We start from the raw sequence: 18,314 nt of genomic DNA, 5'->3' as shown, positions 1-18,314 counted from the left end.
CATTGTTCGGCCATCAGACATCTCATGAGTGTGTGGTGTTAGCAGAGCTAGCTGTTGCCCCACAATCGGGGGGCGCCATTGTTCTGCCACCAGACATCTCGTGTGTGGGGCGTTAGCGGAGATGGCTGTTGGCCCACAATTGGGGGGCACCATCGTTCGGCCATCAGACATCTGTGTGTGGGGAGTTAGCGGAGATAGCTGTTGACCCACTATCGGTGGCGCCATTTTTCGGCCATCAGACATCTTGTGTGTGTGTGGTGTTAGCAGAGATAGCTGTTGCCCCACAATCGGGGGGCGCCATTGTTCTGCCACCAGACATCTCATGTGTGTGGGGCGTTAGCGGAGATGGCTGTTGGTCCACAATCGGGGGGCGCCATTGTTCGGCCATCAGACATCTCGTGTGTGGGGAGTTAGCGGAGATGGCTGTTGGCCCACAATTGGGGGGCACCATCGTTTGGCCATCAGACATCTGTGTGTGGGGAGTTAGCGGAGATAGCTGTTGACCCACTATCGGGGGCGCCATTGTTCGGCCATCAGACATCTCATGTGGGTGGGGAGTTAGCAGAGATAGCTGTTGCCCCACAATCGGGGGGCGCCATTGTTCTTCCACCAGACATCTCATGTGTGTGGGGCGTTAGCGGAGATGGCTGTTGGCCCACAATCGGGGGGCGCCATTGTTCGGCCATCAGACATCTGTGTGTGGGGAGTTAGCGGAGATAGCTGTTGGCCCACAATCGGGGGCGCCATTGTTGGGCCATCAGATCTCATGTATCGGGGGGGCATTAGTCAGGTTAGATAACTGTACCTTCCATTCGCCCCACTTTCTGGGCTAGTGATGTATGACACGCACTCTTTTTTAGCGCTTGTGTAATTCCATGCTGGAGTTGGCCAATTCTATAAGGGCTGGCTGCAATGAGTGCACGAGGGCCAGAGGCGGGCTGCCTTATGGACGTGCAGGGCACTTAGCTGCAGTATTGGCAACCTCTTGTTCTGGAAGTGCCCTGGACAGGAAGGGGCCATGTTTGGGAGGGGTCTAGATATGCAACTGGGAATGGCCGGTCACAGCAGGACAAGATAACGAGCAGCACACGGCGAGGTGGTTGGCTGCGTCTTCTGTACAGCTGCCGCACGTCCCATTAGGGGGAGCGGTTTCTGCAGCGGACAGTGCTCCGGGCTGCTGAGGAGACACTACGAGCTGTGACCCCGGCGCTGTACGGTTACGTCGCACCACGCTCACAGGAGGTGGGGGAAGGGTCAGTCCTCGATGAACGGCACTGAGGTGAGGCGGGAGCGTTGTGTGCTAGAAGTTATGGACTCTACTTCTGTGTTACACCGGAGGCTGCTTGTAGCTGTTTGTGCGGGTGGAGCCGAGTGTGCGGACTTCCTGTGAGTGGCCGCAGCCTGCCTGCTCCTGCCGCGTGTGGCTGCCGTGAGCCATTACTGTTTGTGCAACTTCACGTAGCCCCGAAATGTAACATGGGCGCAGCCATGGTAGGCTGGGGCGTGACGAGACTCGTGTGCGACATTGCAGGAAATGTCTGCCTCTTGTATGTCCAGACCTGAGACCCTTCATGTTTCAGCCCTTAAAGGGGTTCACTACTTGGACAACTATTTCTCAATCACCATAGTTCCCCTCTGTAAACTAACACTGCCTATACTTCCCTCCTATGCCATTGCGTGATGGTGGCACCTACTCTCCCCTGGGTTCACGTGACATAGTTACGTCATGCGAGCCCAGCAGCCAATACGCGACCTCTTCACTCGCTGCTTTTGGACGAGATGGACATCCAGAGGAAATCGTGAAAGCAGCTGCAGCTCTCACGTCTTTCAGGTGTCCAGAAGTGAGAGAGAAGCAGTTGCGTATTGGCCACAGGGCTGGCGTGGCGTAACTATGTCATGCGAACCCCGGGGAAAGCAGGCCCCAACAACATGGAATGGCAAAGGAGATGAGTATAGGCGCTATTATTTACATGTGATTCAGAAAGGGATGTTGAGGTAGTGAGCATCTCCTCTAAAGGGGTCACTACTCTGACAACCCCTTCCTAAATACTATGTGATTCATTAAGACTGGTACACCCCAGTGTTACTGAAGAGGTGGGGTGGAGTAAGATCTGCTACTTAGGCCAGGGTCAGACTTGCGAGAAACTCGCACGACAATACCCGGCACTCGGGTCGGATCGTTCAGCTGCATAGAAATACATGCAGCTGAACGCTCCGATCCAAGTGCCGGGTATTGACATGGGAGACTCGTGTGAGTTTCTCGCAAGTCTGACCCCAGCCTTAAAGGGGTTGTCTGGTGTGAAACGACAAGTCAGCAGTTAGACTTTTGCTGTGAAGATTCTCTGTTAGATTGTGGCGATGTGACTGCCATTCCCGGCGCTGACTTTTTGGCCTTCATGCAGTACGTTTGCATTGAGCTCACAGCGGAGGATCCTCACAGTGTGCAGTGCGTGCGCTGCGAGCATTTGCACATCTGCAGTCACATAAAGTACACTTGTCATTTTAGACCAGACAACTCCAGCCTGGACTAAAGTGGGGTAACTTCTGAAGAATTTGTAGGGTGGGTATCACCACGCTTTGTTCTGCCCACTTTGGTGGATGGTGGTTCTGGCCAGGGCTGGGATGAAAATATAAAACATTACACATTTTTTTTGCCCAAACTCAAGTTACTCAAAAAATGTTGCAACTCTTCAGGCAAAAGCACTTTGATGAATTGAGACCTATGTTCCACAGTGTTTTTTGCTAAATACGCTTCCTAAAAGGACAGGAATTATTAGAGTGTGCAGACGATCAGTAACCACTGCGGGCTGGATGCTGCGTACTTGTGCAGTGTCCGACCCGCAGTGTCCAGATGTTACAGCATAGTGGATGGGATTTCAAGAAGTCCCATGCCCACTATGCGTGCACAGGCGCTCACAGATCACTCGCGGAGACTGACATGTGGCGCGTCTCTCCAGACAGCAGCATGTCAATATCTCTTGCGGAGACGCTAGACCTCCGCAAGAGAAATTTCACACATACAATGAATTGGATGCGGTGAATCCGTACGGTTCAATGAACATATGTGGCTTCACCTGCATTCAATAGGCGGCAGCGCTTTGCATGCAGTGGACATGTGCTGCGTCCAAAGCGCTGCCAATTCCTAATTGTCTGCACATACCACGAGAGCTTAAAAAAAGCCCCATAGGCCAGTGTGAAAATTGCAAGTTTCTTTTTTTTTTTTTTTTTTTTTTTGTAATAAAGATCATGATATGAAAAAAAGAAACCATGCCAAAATGTAAAATAAAAAGAAATGCATGCAGCACAGAAACTTTATGTGAACAATAGGTCTTAAAGGTCATTTTCTGACGGTTTTGATTTTGAAGAAGCCTGATTAAAAAAAACAAAAATTTCACTATATATTTATACGCCCGTGTTTTAGGTAGTTAAAATTTTCTGTCTGAATTGAATGTATTTTTCTGGAGCTTTGTTAATAACCATTTGCAGCAGTAGGGCGCACGGTTATGTCCTAATGTAACTCCCTGACTTAGACGCAGGCTCACCAGTCAAACTCTCATCTTTCGTGGCAGATGATTGCTGTGACGTTCAGCCATCATCTGCCCCTGACTGTAGTGTACGTTACAGAGTTCCACCTACGGCTGTTGACATGAAAAATGCCACTTTCAGTCTATTATGCAGGATTTACAGTGCACCAGCAGGGGGTGCAATCTCAGCTCATCGGTGTCCCTGTAACGCGATCACGGGGTGATTGTGGGTTACCGTGACAGTGGGGGGGTTTGCTGACGATTCCCGTGCTCATCGTGATGCTTCTGTGAATGTCAGGTTCTGGCTAGTGTTCAGATTTGTGATTTGTGCTATAGACAGCTGTCCTCTACTATTGCTGTGTACAGTACAAGCGATCAGATAATCACAGGTTCAATATTCCTATATGGACTTAAGGTACTGTCACACTTAACGATGTACCAGCGATCCCGACCAGCGATATGACGCGGTCAGGATCGCTGGTACATCGCTAAGTGGTCGCTAGTGAGCTGCCACACAGGCAGATCTCACCAGCGACATCGCTGGGGACGGGGGTCGCTACTTACCTGTCACACTAGGCGATCCTGCGTCCTTCCGCCCGGCTCCACGCTCGTCTCTCCACAGGAAGTGCCACAAGAAGCTGACAACGAGAAACAGTCCGGGACGTTCTCGCGCGATCAGCGATAACCAGCAGTGGAGCGGGTCGTAGGTAAGTATCAGACACAGCGATATTGCTAGCAATATCGCTATAACGTCACAAGTTATAGCGATATTGTTAGCGATATCGCTTAGTGTGACAGGACCTTAACAAATATTGTAAAAAGTGTTTTTAAAGCACCTCTCCAGAGCTTTTTTTTTTTTTAATTCCATTCCAGTGCTGGTGTGGTGCCAATAATATAAGTTCCCTAACCCTAGTAATACACTTACCATCCCACCAAGGACAACATCTGCAAGGAGTTTGTATGTTCTCCCCGTGTTTGCGTGGGTTTCCTCCGGGTACTCCGGTTTCCTCCCACACTCCAAAGACATACTGATAAGCCCCCGTCACACAACGATGTCCCAGCGATCCCACCAGCGATTCAACATGGATGGGTTCGCTGGGACATTGTTAGGCTGATCGCTGGTGAGCTGTCACATAGACAGCCCCAGCGATCAGGACCAGCGACGCTGGTTTCTAATGTAAACGTCAGGTATCCAGGAGCCGCGGCTCCTGGATACCCGCTGTTTACCTTGGAAACCAGTGTACACACTGGTTTCCAAGGTAAACATCGGCTATCTAGGAGCCGCGCGCAGGCAGCTTCACCAGCGATCAGCACCAGCGAGGACGCTGTCTCTAAGGTAAATATCAGGTTACTAAGCGGTGCGTGTCACTTAGTTACCCAATGTGTACCTTAGAAACCTGCGTGCTCGCGCCGGGAGCTGTCAGCACGCAGGTTTTTAAGGTACACATCTGGTAACTAAGTGAGGCGCGCCGCTTAGTAACCCAATATTTACCATAGAGACCAGCTCCCAGCGCCTGCTTAGAGCGCTGGGAGCCTCGCTGATCGTTGGCTCCCGCTGCCACATGCAGCGATGTGCACTGGCCAGCGGGAGAGCAACGATGGAAAAATGGCTCAGGCCGATCGAACACGATCAGCGATACCCGCCGGGGGGGGGGGGGCGGTCGCTGATTCCTGTCACACACAGCGATCTCGCTGGTGAGATCGCTGTGCCGTCACAAAATCAGCGCTCTCACTAGCGAGAGCACTGTGTGTGACGGGGCCTTAAATTTATTGGAACATTCACATCTGTAAACTGCGGACCGTTTTGAGATTGTCCAAATTTTGTTTATCACAAAGTTTTCTGCTTCCATTATTATAGTGGCAAATTTATGAAGCATGATCAGATGATTTGCAATGTCTTTTCATGCCATGGAAATTAACTTAATCACAAAGGCCCAATTTCCGCTGAATTTCAGCTATGCCATAAAATTAATTCTTACATCATTTCATTGATCTTCGTGTTAGCTGGGGAGAAAGCATTAATGAGGACAAGGCATCTAATAACATTCTGTCATGCTGATTTGAATCTTAAGAATGGACTTGTTGCTTTAAAAGGGGACTGATGTTTGAAATCATTGACTTATTCTGTTAACCCCTTCACGCCGCAACCCACTTTCATTTTTGCGTTTCCATCAATATGGCCATGTGAGGGCTTGCTTTTTGCGGCTCGAGTTGTACTTTTCAACAACACCATTGGTTTTACCATATCGTGTACTGGAAAATTGGGAAAAAAATTCCAAGTCCGGTGAAATTGCGATATATATATATATATATATATATATATATATATATATATATATATATATATACACTATGTTCACCAAATGCTTGACCTGCCATTATGATTCTCCAGGTCATTACGAGTTTGTAGATACCAAACCTGTATAGGTTCATTTTTTAAAATTGTCATTTTCCGAGACCCATAGCGTCTTCATTTCTGGGTCAGGCCTTATTTTTTGTGCGTCAAGCTGACGTTTTTATTGATATCATTTTGGTGTAGATTCGATCTTTTGACCTCCCGTTATTGCATTTTAATGCAATGTTGCGGCGACCCAAAAAAAAACCACGTAATTTTTGCATTTTGCCTTTTTTTTTGCTCACTATGCCACTTACAGATTGGATTATTTCTTTTTATATATTGATAGATGGGCCATTTCTGAACACAGCGATACCAGATATGTCTATTTTTTTTATTGTTTTATTTTTAATGGTGCGAATAGGGGTGTTTTAGGCTTTTTTCATTTTTTTATATTTTTAAATGCATACATTTTTCTTAGTTTTCACTTGCTTCAATAGTCTCCATGGGAGACTTGAAGCTACGATTATCCAATCGCTTGTGCTACATAGAGCAGGGCTTCAGACCTGCTTTATGTAGAAGAAATGCTCACTTGCTATGAGCGCCTACTGCTGGGCGATGCTCATAGCAATCCAGCAATGACAACCACAGGCGTCTGCTTCACACCGCAGGTTGTCATGCTAATCAGTTGGTGGCCCGTGGTCATGTGACACGGGCGCCAATGGGCGGGATTAGTGACTTGCTTCTGGCGTGATATCATTAAATGCCACTGTCAGAGATTGACAATGGTATTTAATGTGTTTTAACAGTCGCAGATGGATTGTGATTCTGTTAGGGGCACATGACAGCTGATGAAATCAGTTGACATGCTGTGGGAAAGATGTGGGCTCAGCGCGGGGGCCCACATCAAAGGGAGAGATCCGACATGCACTGTGCATGTACACTGCATGTCATGAATTGGTTAATCATGGTTATCTCCTAGGAAACAGGAGCTCTCGCTACTTTGCATGTAAATGGCTTTGCAACCAAAAGCATTGCTGCTTGTAAGATTGCTCCTAAATCAACCATTTTTTGGATCATCAAGAGCCTCAAAGAGAAAGGTTCAGTTGCTGTGAAGAAGGCTTTGGGGCACCCAAGAAAGTAAAAAATTTGCAAGGACCCTTTCCTAAGATTGGTTCAGTGCAGAGCTTGCTTATGAGTGACTGCAGGCCAATGCATCTGGATACCCAGAGAAGAGAAGGCTTTTGGAGACTGGTCTGTTCTCAAGAAATTGTCGGGAGTATTTAAAGATAATTTCCTCTTGGCAGCCGGGCATTCAGTGTGGCGGCTTAATGGTTTTAGAACGCTATTAACCAACAGATTAGCACCCACATCTGCAGATTAATTCCTTAAGCCCCAAGGGTGGTTTGTACGTTAATGACCGGGCCAGTTTTTACAATTCTGACCACTGTCCCTTTATGAGGTAATAACTCTGAAACGCTTCCATGGATCCCGGTGATTCTGACATTGTTTTCTCCTGACATATTGTACTTCATGTTAGTGGTAAAATTTCATTCAAATAACTTGCGTTTATTTGTGAAAAAACCCCCGGAAATTTGGCGAAAATTTCGCAATTTTCCAACTTTGAATTTTTATGCCCTTAAATCACAGAGATACAGCACACAAAAAACTTGATAAGTAACATTTCCCACATGTTTACTTTACATCAGCACAATTTTGGAAACAAAATTTTTTTTTTGTTAGGAAGTTATAAGGGTTAAAAATTGACCAGCGATTTCTCATTTTTGCAACACCATTTTATTTTTACGGACCACATCACATTTGAAGCCACTTTGAGGGGTCTATATGATAGAAAATACCCAAAAGTGACACCATTCTAAAAACTGCACCCCTTAAGGTGCTCAAAACCACATTTAAAAAGTTTATTAACCCTTTAGGTGCGTCACAGGAATTTTTTTGAATATTTAAAAAAAATAAATGAACATTTACCTTTTTTTTTCACCAAAAAAATACTTCAGGTTCAATTTTTTTATTTTACCAAGGGTAACAGGAGAAATTGGACTGCAAAATTTATTGTGCAATTTGTCCTGAGTACGCTGATACCTGATATGTGGGGGGGAACCACTGTTTCGGCGCATGGCTGAGCTCAGAAGGGAAGGAGCGCCGTTTGACTTTTTCAATGCAAAATTGGCTGGAATTGAGATCGGACGCCATGTCACGTTTGCAGAGCCCCTGATCTACCTAAACAGTGGAAACCCCCCCACAAGTGACCCCATTTTGGAAACTAGACCCCCCAAGGAACTTATCTAGATATGTGGTGAGAACTTTGAACCCACAAGGGCTTCACAGAAGTTTATAACGTACAGCGGTGCAATTAAAAAATCATATTTTTTCCAAAAAATGATCTTTTCACCCCCAATTTTTTTTTCCCCAAGGGTAACAGGACCCTAAAAGTTATTGTGCAATTTGTCCTGAGTACGCTGATACCCCACATGTGGGGGAAGACCACTATTTGGGCGCATGGCAGAGCTCGGAAGGGAAGCAGCGCCATTTGACGTTTTTGGCTGGAATTGAGATCGAACACCATGTCGCGTTTGGAGAGCCCCTGATGTACCAAAACAGTGGAAACCCCCCACAAATGACACCATTTTGGAAACTAGACCCCCTAAGGAACTTATCTAGATGTGTGGTGAGCACTTTGAACCCCCAAGGGCTTCACAGAAGTTTATAATGCCCGGGCATGAAAATAAAAAAATCGTATTTTTTCCACAAACATGATCAATTAGTCCCCAATTTTTTATTTTCCCAAGGGTAACAGGAGAAATTGGACTCCAAAAGTTGTTGTCCAATTTGTCCTGAGTACGCTGATACCCCATATGTGGGAGAAAACTACTGTATGGGCACATGTCGGGTCTTGGAAGGGAAGTAGAGACGTTTTGGAATGTAGACTTTGATGGAATGGTCTGCGGGTGTCATGTGCGTTTGGAGAGCTCCTGATGTACCTAAACTATTGAAACTCCCCACAAGTGACCCCATTTTGGAAACTAGACCCCCCACGGAACTTATCTAGATGTGTGGTGAGCACTTTCAACCCCCAAGTGCTTCACAGAAGTTTATAACACCCGGGCGTGAAAATAAAAAGATCATTTTTTTCCACAAAAATGATATTTTTGCCCCCAATTTTTTATTTTCCTAAGGGTAACAGGAGAAATTGGACCCCAAAAGTTGTTTTGCAAATTGTCCTGAGTAGGCTGATACCCCATATGTGGGGGTAAAACACTGTTTGGGCGCATAGCTGAGCTTGGAAGGGAAGGACCACCATTTGACACTTTCAACTCAGAATTGGCTGGAATTGAGATCAGATGCCATGTTGCATTTGGAGAGCACCTGATGTGCCCAAACAGTGGAAACCCCCAATTCTAACTCCAACCCTAACCCCAACACACCCCTAACCCTAATCTCAGCCCTAGCCCTAACCCTAGCCCTGGCCCTAACCCTAATGGGAAAATTGAAATAAATACATTTTCTTTTAATTTTATTATTTTTCCCTAACTAAGGGGGTGATAACGGGGGGTTTGATTTACTATTTATGTCAGTTTTTGTGTTTGGTAGCTGTCGCATGCTAAAAGATGCTTTTTTATTGTAAAAATAGTTTTTGCATCACCACATATTGAGAGCTATAATTTTTCCGTATTTTGATCCACCGAGTCATGTGAGGTCTTATTCTTTGCGGGACGAGTTGACGTTCTTATTGGTACCATTTTCGGGCACGTGACTTTTTTGATCGCTTTTTATTCCGATTTTTGGGACGCAGAATGAACAAAAACCAGCGTTTCATGAATTTCTTTTGGGGGGGTGCGTTTACACCGTTCCGCGTGCGGTAAAATTGCGGTTTTATTCTTCGGGTCAGTACGGTTCCAGCAATACCTCATTTAGGTCATGTTTTTATGTTTTGTCGGTTTTATGCGATGAAAACTATTTTATATAAAAAATAATAATTTTTGCATCGCTTTATTCTGCGAGCTATAACTTTTTTTATTTTTTCGCTGATGATGCTGTATAGCGGCTCGTTTTTTGCGGGACAAGATGACAGACGTTTTCAGCGGTAACATGGATATTTATATGCGTCTTTTTGATCGCACGTTATTGCACTTTTTGTTCGGCGGTATGATAATAAATCATTATTTTTTGCTTCGTTTTTTATTTTTAAGGAGTTTGCTAAAGGGGTTAACTAATGGGACAGTTTTATAGGGCAGGTCGTTACAGACGCGGCGATACCAAATATGTGTACTTTTTTTTTTTTTTTTTTTTTTTTTTTTTATTTCCAAAAAATGAATTTATTGGGGGAATATTTTTTTTTTTTTCTAATTTATTTGGCTTTTTTTTTTCTTTTCTTTTTTTACACTTTATTACATTGTCCCAAGGTGGGACAGCACTGTCCTGTGACAGATCGCTGATCTGACACATCACAGATCACTGTGACAGATCAGCGATCTGTCACAGGCAGTGCAGCAGGCTTCCTTGTGCCTTCGCTTTGCAGGCACTGAGGAAGCCAGCTCTCTGCAAGCCCCCGAAGGTCCCCGTCGCCATCTTGGATTCGGGGGCCTGCAGGGAAGGAGACCCCCGCAGCAGCGCTGCACATTGCGCTGCCGTGGGGGGCTCAGGGAAGCACAGAGGGAGCCCCCTCCCTGCCGATGCTTCCCTTTAACCCCCGGTACACCGCAATCGTGTTTGATCGCGGTGTGCAAGGGGTTAACGTGTCGGGGGCGGTCCGTGACCGCCCCTGACACATTGTGCCGGGTGTCAGCTGTGATAATCCGCTGACACCCGGCCGCGATCAGCGGCGCTCACCACGTGGGTGCCGCTGATCGCTATGACGTACTATCCCGTCCCTGGGAATTAAGTCCCAGGGCACATGGACGGGATAGTACGTCTCATGGCAGAAACGGGTTAATATAGTTTTTAGACGTGACAGGTTCCCTTTTAGGCTATGTGCCCACGTTGCAGAAATGCTGCGGAGTTGTCCACAGCATTTCCGTAACTTGCCGCCGCGGGTAAAACACAAGCGTTTTGCAAGCGTTTTTAGCTTGCAGAATGCTTGCGCCTTTCCAAGCGATTTGAAGCATCGCTTGGAAAAGTGATTGACAGGTTGGTCACATTTGTCAAGCATGGTGCTTGACAAGTGTGACTAACTTTTTACTATTGATGCTGCCTATGCAGCATCAATAGTAAAAGAGGATGTTAAAAATAATAAAAAAAATAGGGATATCTGTTGTGAATTCGCTTTCTGGCCTCCCTCTGGTTATTACTGAAGGTAGTGGAGCTGGTTAGATTGACAGAGGGGTTGCGAGTTCTCTTTCTGGGCTCCCTCTGGTGGTTACTGGAGGTAATGGAGCTGATCTCATTAACAGAGGCTTGCCACCTGATAATGAGGACGACGATTGGAGATCTGGGGTTTAAGATTGGGATTTAAGACAGCCGACTCCCTCTATCCCTGCTGGTGATTTTCTTCTGCCTCCTGAGGTCTGATGTTTCCAGCTCAGTCCCTGCATATTCAGCTAAGTGTTCATTTGCTATTCTGTTTGCATTTGATCTGGTTTTGTCTATCTCATTTTTGTGTGGGTCAGCCAGCTCCGGCTGGGGCTGTGCTGAATCACCGTCCATATGTTACTGCTTGTGCCAGTTTGTTTTTGTCCCTTATTAGATTGGCCTGTTTTTGCTCTGCTTTCAGAATATACCAGAGTGCTGATATAGTGGGCGAAGTCGTGCGACTTAAGTGTTTTTTGCATCAGACGTGTTGGACTTTTTGCAGGGTTTTTTTGCGTGATTGAAGACAGCATCTTTCCTTTCCTGTCTAGCTAGTGTGGGCCCCATCATTTGCTCAGTCTATTTTCCTGCCTGCGTTTGTGGTTTCACCTTGTCTCACCGACAGTATGTTTGGGGGCTATTTATTCCTTTGGGGTCTGCTCTGGGGCAGTTTAGATTTCCCCTTTCTTGCTTTAGGCTTAGTTAGCTCTTCGGCTGTACCGAGGCGTCTTGGATCATCGTAGGTACGCTCCACGGCTACTGCTAGTTGTGTGGATAGGATCAGGGGTCTGCAATCCGCTTAGTTACCATCCTCTCTGGTTTTCTGAGGCTTAGCTTTGGCTTGCTCTCCTCCTTGGTGACCCATTCATAACAGATATCACCCGGAGTCCTCCCGGCCCTCATTGGCGCTGGCGGCAACTTCCATTCTCAGGGATGCATTGCGCGAATGACCTCTGATGTAGCGGTCACATCTATCGATGTACAAAACTGATACAGACATACCCCAAGTGACTTGCACTGTAATCGCAGCAAAAGGTGGTGCAACAAAGTATTAAGTTAAAGGGGTCGAATAATATTGCACACCCCACTTTTCAATTTTTGAATTTCCACAAAAATTTAAAATAACCAATAAATTTCGTTCAACTTCACAATTGTGTCCCACTAGTCGTTGATTCTTCCCCAAAAATGTACATTTGGTATCTTTATGTTTGAAGCATGATATGTGGGAAAAGGTTGAAAAGTTCCAGGGGCCGAATACTTTCGCAAGGCACTGTAGTTTTCCATTCCATATGCAACCACCAGTATTGATGTTTCAGGCGTCAGAGGTTTAAAATAGACGTAAGCTATGTTTTTGCCGTTCTCGCGTTGCCAAATCGTACCGTCCATCCAAGAGCAGGGCTGTGGAGTCGGTAAGCCAAACCTGCGACTCCGACTCCGACTCCTCAATTTCCCTTACACCGACTCCGACTCCGACTCCACGACTCCGACTCCCACACATATTGCTTATATTTAAGTGAAAAATTTATTGTAGTACAATGTGAACCTCAGACATTTAATCATTTTTATGATCCCATAATCAAGATATTTAGATAGAACAGAATATATATTGGTGTACTACCCGGTTTTCATTCTTTTTGGTACAGATACGATATGGATAGACAGATATGGATAAATGGATAGATAGAGCAGATTTCTAATCTGCTTTTGCTATTGAAAATATTATCTATGAGCTCAAAAACCTTTCAGGTGATGCGGTTTTTTAAAAAGATGATCAGCTTTTGCAGCTGAAAAAAGTATCCTCAAAAAACACAGGAAAAACGCTGTGTGTGAATGTAGCCTTAGATCAGGAATAGAACAGCCATTTATAGGACATTTCATAACTTTCCCAAATTCCTATGAAAAAATATTCAGCACATTCTGCATTGAATTACTGTACCCAATTTATTATATATTTTAGGAGTCGGAGTCGGTCCATTTTATACCGACTCCAACTCCGACTCCACCAAAATGAGCACCGACTCCACGACTCCGACTCCACAGCCCTGTCCAAGAGGCTGAGTTTCTCAAATTTAATGTTTGCATTCCTCGCTAGATAAATGCCTCTTTCCATATTTAGCAGTCGTTTAATCTTTTTGTACCTTATAGAATTGTCAGGGTCTGCTCAGTTATCCAGTATTGTGCTATTCATTTCCTAGTCTTAACCACATTGGAGACACAGCAAATTTACCTTATTCAATAATCAGGTCTGCATTGCGCAGTGGCAGTGATTCGCCGATGTCGAAGCAGAATGAAGACCTTGCCATTAGAAGTGCGGATAAGGTACCTAGAACTACGCACGTACATGGCACATGCGTGGGATTACGGCACTGCACCTATACATAGCAGGGTAGTGTTACCTGCAGGGTAGGGTGGGGGTGGCTTTGCAAAAGAGAGTAGGCAGGGATTTCTCAAGGCTTTTAAACATAAAAGATCAAAAGTGCATTTCTCAACAACTACACCACAGCTATGAGGCATACAGATAAGATTAGTTTAACCATTCTTTAACCTGTATGCCCATATTAATAGCTTGAGGCTGGGTGCCCACGTAGCGATTTTTAAGGGTTTTTGCCACGATTTTCGACGCAAAAACGTTTAAAAATCGTGTACAGAACGCCCCCCATGCATTCCTATGGCATTCCGCACATGCTGTGCTAATGCTGCGCTTTTTTCCGCGGCGGAATCGCATCGCGGAAAAAATCGCAGCATGCTCATTCTTTTGTGCGGAATCGCAAAGAATTGCCGCGATTCCGCACCCATAGGAATGCATGAGAATCGCTTACTTCCCGCATGTGGCTCTGCCCACCATGCGGGAAGTTAAGCGTCTCATGTGCGGTTGGTACCCACGGTGTGGAGGAGAGGAGACTGTCCTCCAGGCCCTGGTTACCATACCCCTGTAAAAAAAACAATAAAAAATAAAAAATCGTGGCCCTGTAATGACATAGTCTCGCGAGATCGCTATAGCAACGCGAGACTACGTCATCACAGGTCTCGCAAGGCATTACTGGGAACGCTGTGGCCCGGGAATGCAGCGCGGAAGGTAAATATACCCCGATTTTTATTTTTTTTATTTTTTTTAGCATTTTAACATCCTATCTTTTACTATTGATGCCGCATAGGCAGCCTCAATAGTAAAAACCTGGTCACACTTGTCAAACACTATGTTTGATGAGTGTGACCAACCTGTCAATCACTTTCCAAGCGATGCTTCAAATCGTTTGGAAAGTGCTTGAATATCGCACGCGAAAATCGCGGCAAAATCGCGATCATAATCGCGGTGAAATCGCGCAGAAAAAAACGCGCGATTTCTGGGAAGGAATCCGGTTTTTAGAGAGCGTTTTAAAACGCTATGTGGGCCCACAGCCTGAGTGTCCCAGGGGGTGACAGATTCCCTTGAAACTTGAGTGCTTCTAAACTCTTATAGTCTAGGAGACTTAAAATGGCGGTGTAATATGTGGCGTGAAGCTTCTTTGCCCCCAGGATCATCCAAACCTTGTATGTGTTGTAGCTGAGTTGCTGTAAAGTAAGCTCAAAAAGTTTAAGGGTTTGGGACTGCCAGACCTTAATTTAAGAATGTTCACATGTTTAAAAATTAATTTTATTACCATATATTTATCATCTTTCACAAAAATGTTTAATCAAACCATGTTTCTTTGTAAATGTAGATAAATATGCTGGTTGGTATGTTCTTCCTTTGTTCCCTCTGTTCATATAATGTTTTTATTTTTATTTTTTTTTTCCCCCCAGCAGCTCCAGTCAGTTGGTGGCTTTAGAAGAAACTAATAGAAACTAATGTTTCATCTTTGACCTCTGCTATATCAGGAGAACAGAAAGGGGGGAAAAAAAGGATCCTCACTGGTGAATAAATTTACATTTGACTTATGGAGCACAATTTTTGGCTGGGATATATTGCAGGTGCCAAGTCGCATTTACAGAGCCCCTGAGGTAGCAAAACCCGAGAACTCTCCTCCCCTCATGAGTCAATCTATTTTGGAAACTACACCGCTCAAGAAATTAATTTAGGGTTGTAGTGTCCTTTTTGGACTCCACAAGTGAATCTCAAAGTTTTTTCACAAAAATGCTGCTTTAGCCCCCAAATGTTTATTTTCGTAAAGGTAATAAGGAATAAATTCTTGGACTTTAAGTGCGCTGCCAGACAAATTCCATAACCACACAAGGTTAAAAAAGTTAACCCTTGGATGTGTCAACCCCTGAAGAAGAAGCATTATGCTTCGAAACGCGTAGGGATTAAAGGGTTAACTTTTTTAACCTTGTGTGGTTATGGAATTTGTCTGGCAGCGCACTTAAAGTCCAAGAATTTATTCCTTATTATCTGTGGTGCGGTTCCGCTGTGGACCGTTGGACGTGCAGCAGGCTGACATACTATACAGGCTTTACTTTCTCTTTGAGAAGGTGAGTATAATACTTTTAGTATTTGTACATTTTACCCGGATAAGACCCTATTGCGCTCTTGTTTCAACCTTTTAGTGAATACAATTTCTATATTTTCGTAAAGGGAAATAGGGAGAAATTACTTTTCAATTTATGAGGTCCATTTCTTCCTAATCGTGCAATACCTTTTTATAGTTGTTTAAAAACTAATGTTCGGACACGTGGCGGGGCTCGCAAAGAAGAAACACTGTGGCTTTTGGAATTTTAAATTTGACTCGAATAGTTTGTGAACACCACTTGCAGAGTCCTCAAAGTGCTAGAACAGCAGAACACCCTCAAAGGGACACAATTTTGGATATTAGGCTAGTTTCACACTTGCGCCGTTTTGCACAGTGTTTCGAGCGCACATGAAACACATGTAAAAACCGCTTATAAACGCTGCAATTTTTCGTCGCATCATCGTGCACATTATGACAAAAAAGCGCAGAGTTTGTATGCATTTTCAAGCGTTTTTCCATGCGTTTGCGTTTTTTATGCGCAATGGTAGTCTAGGTGTCACATTTCACAGGAGGAAAATCCTTGAAAAATTCTTGCAACAGACTCCACCAATGGGACATCAGTGGGCGTGTGTTATGGGAATTCTTTATATAGACCCTGTTTACAGCTGAATTCACATTTGCTTGCATTTTCCTCTGTGAAACATGGATCTGCGCTGGAAGAGTTTTCACTTCAACTTGGATCTGGACATCAGGATGGCTCAGGCTTATGCAATTGCTTGCCAGCAGCAAAGGGAGAGAGAGACACAGCGAAGACGGCATAGGCGGCGTTTGTGGATACATCCGATTATTGAACTCCGGGAGAGCCGTGGAGCGTTCCACACCATCTACAGTGAGCTCCAGGCAAACCCGGAGAAATTTACTGATTATACCCGGATGTCCCTACAAAGCTTCAGTGATTTAAGCCCCCGTTACACATAGCGATATCGCTAGCAATATCACTGTAGCGTCACCGATTTTGTGACGTAGCAGCGATATTGCTAGCGATATCACTATGTGTGATACTTATCTCCGACTGGCTCCCCCGCTGGTTATCGCTGGTCGCGCGAGAACGGCCTGGACCGTTTCTCGTCGTCAGCTTCCTGCTGGGCTTCCTGTGGCGCCGACAAGCGACGCGTGGACGCGGGCGGTAGGACGTCAGGATCGCTCGTCTGACAGGTAAGTAGCGACCCCCGACCGCTGCTATGTTGCTGGTGAGATCTGCCTGTGTGGCAGCTCACTAGCGACCACTTAGCGATGCACCAGCGATCCATATCGTTGTCGGGATCGCTGGTGCATCGCTAAGTGTAACGGTACCCTTACTCACTCGTGTTGAACAATCCATCCGGAGACAGGACACACAGCTCCGTCGTGCGATTCTTCCTGAGGAACGGCTCCTGGTCACATTACGGTACGTAGTATTGCAAAACCAATGCCTGCATAATTTTCTTTGTTGTGACATGTACTATTCCAAATCTGGCAGAATTATTGTTCTGCCATGTAGTAAACAAAAGGTTGCAGATTTATTTTTATGCCATGTATTTTTTTTTTTTTGTGTGTTTTAAAAATCCATATACATAAATATTAATTTTTGTTTTTTCTTGGTTTCCCAGATTCCTGGCTACTGGAGAGAGCCTCTCTTCACTCCACTTCCAGTACAGGATTGGAATATCCACCTTGTCTGGAATTGTTGCGGACACATCCCGGGCTTTGTGGAACGTTCTCTGTCCAGAATTTATGCACCTGCCCACTGCAGAGAAGTGGATGGAAATAGCAGAAAAATTCTGGACAGTCTGCAATTTCCCCAACTGTTTGGGAGCGGTTGATGGGAAACACATCCGGATTATCAAACCAAAAAGAACTGGATCTGAGTACTATATAACTACAAAAAGTACTTTTCTACAGTACTCATGGCCATTTCGGATGCAGACTGTATGTTTGTTGCAGTGGACGTTGGGGCATTTGGCCGTGGGAATGATTCCCATGCTTTTAAGAACTTGGACATGGGCCGGAGGTTGTATGGCAACCAGTTCAATTTCCCCATGCCACGGTCTCTTCCCAACACCGAAGGTCCGCCACAGCCATTTGTAATGGTTGGGGATGAGGCATTCCAGATGTGCCAAAACGTGCTCAAACCCTACTCCAGCCGGGACTTGGACCACACCAAAAATGTTTTTAATTACAGGCTGACCAGGGCCAGAAGAACTGTAGAGTGTGCCTTTGGTATACTTGTCTCCAGATGGCGCGTTCTTGGCACAGCCATTAATCTGAAACTGGAAACAGTGGATGAGGTGGTGAAGGCCTGTGTGGTTCTACATAATTTTGTGATGGCTAGAGAGCACCCGAACTTTGAACTCGATGATGCATCTCCTAACCCATTGCCTGAATTTACTCAGCACCCTCTAAGATCATTCGTTGAAGTTGGCCAAATGAGGGACCAATTTGCGGCCTACTTCAACTCAGATGTAGGACGGGTGGAATGGCAAGATCAAATGGTGTAAAAATGTTTTCTTGTGTGTATTTTTAATAAAAAACCTGTTTTGATACCTGTACCGAGTGCACTCTGTCTTTTTACACTCCAATACAATAATCAACTGGCCAGGCGTGCCAATGAATTCATGATGCTGTGTTTTGTGCATCATGAATTTACTAGTACTCCTGACCAGGTGACTATACACACACACA

At 45.2% G+C, this 18,314-nt stretch overlaps 1 protein-coding gene across 4 annotated transcripts in view; it reads left to right on the top strand.

Annotated features, from left to right (window-relative positions):
• Positions 1-938: 938 nt before the first annotated feature.
• LOC141047417 (uncharacterized) overlaps positions 939-18,314 on the top strand; it is a 143,343-nt gene continuing 125,967 nt past the window's right edge. Inside the window, exons 1-2 of one of the 4 annotated variants that reach the window (XM_073542500.1) lie at positions 939-1,279; positions 14,953-15,060. Coding sequence is in view for 1 of the 4 variants with exons in the window: in XM_073542497.1 (XP_073398598.1) it covers positions 1,310-1,386 (77 nt within the window). In the remaining 3 variants the exon portion in view is untranslated. Of the gene's footprint in view, positions 1,387-14,949; positions 15,061-18,314 lie in introns of all 4 variants that reach the window. The other 3 variants (XM_073542499.1, XM_073542498.1, XM_073542497.1) reach the window with 3 other exon arrangements.

This window comes from Dendrobates tinctorius, unplaced genomic scaffold (assembly GCF_039654945.1).
Source record: "Dendrobates tinctorius isolate UK_male_01 unplaced genomic scaffold, ASM3965494v1 ptg000127l, whole genome shotgun sequence".
Lineage (NCBI taxonomy): Eukaryota > Metazoa > Chordata > Amphibia > Anura > Dendrobatidae > Dendrobates > Dendrobates tinctorius.
Note: the sequence above shows the minus strand (reverse complement) of the source record. Positions and strands in the feature narration are given on the sequence as shown.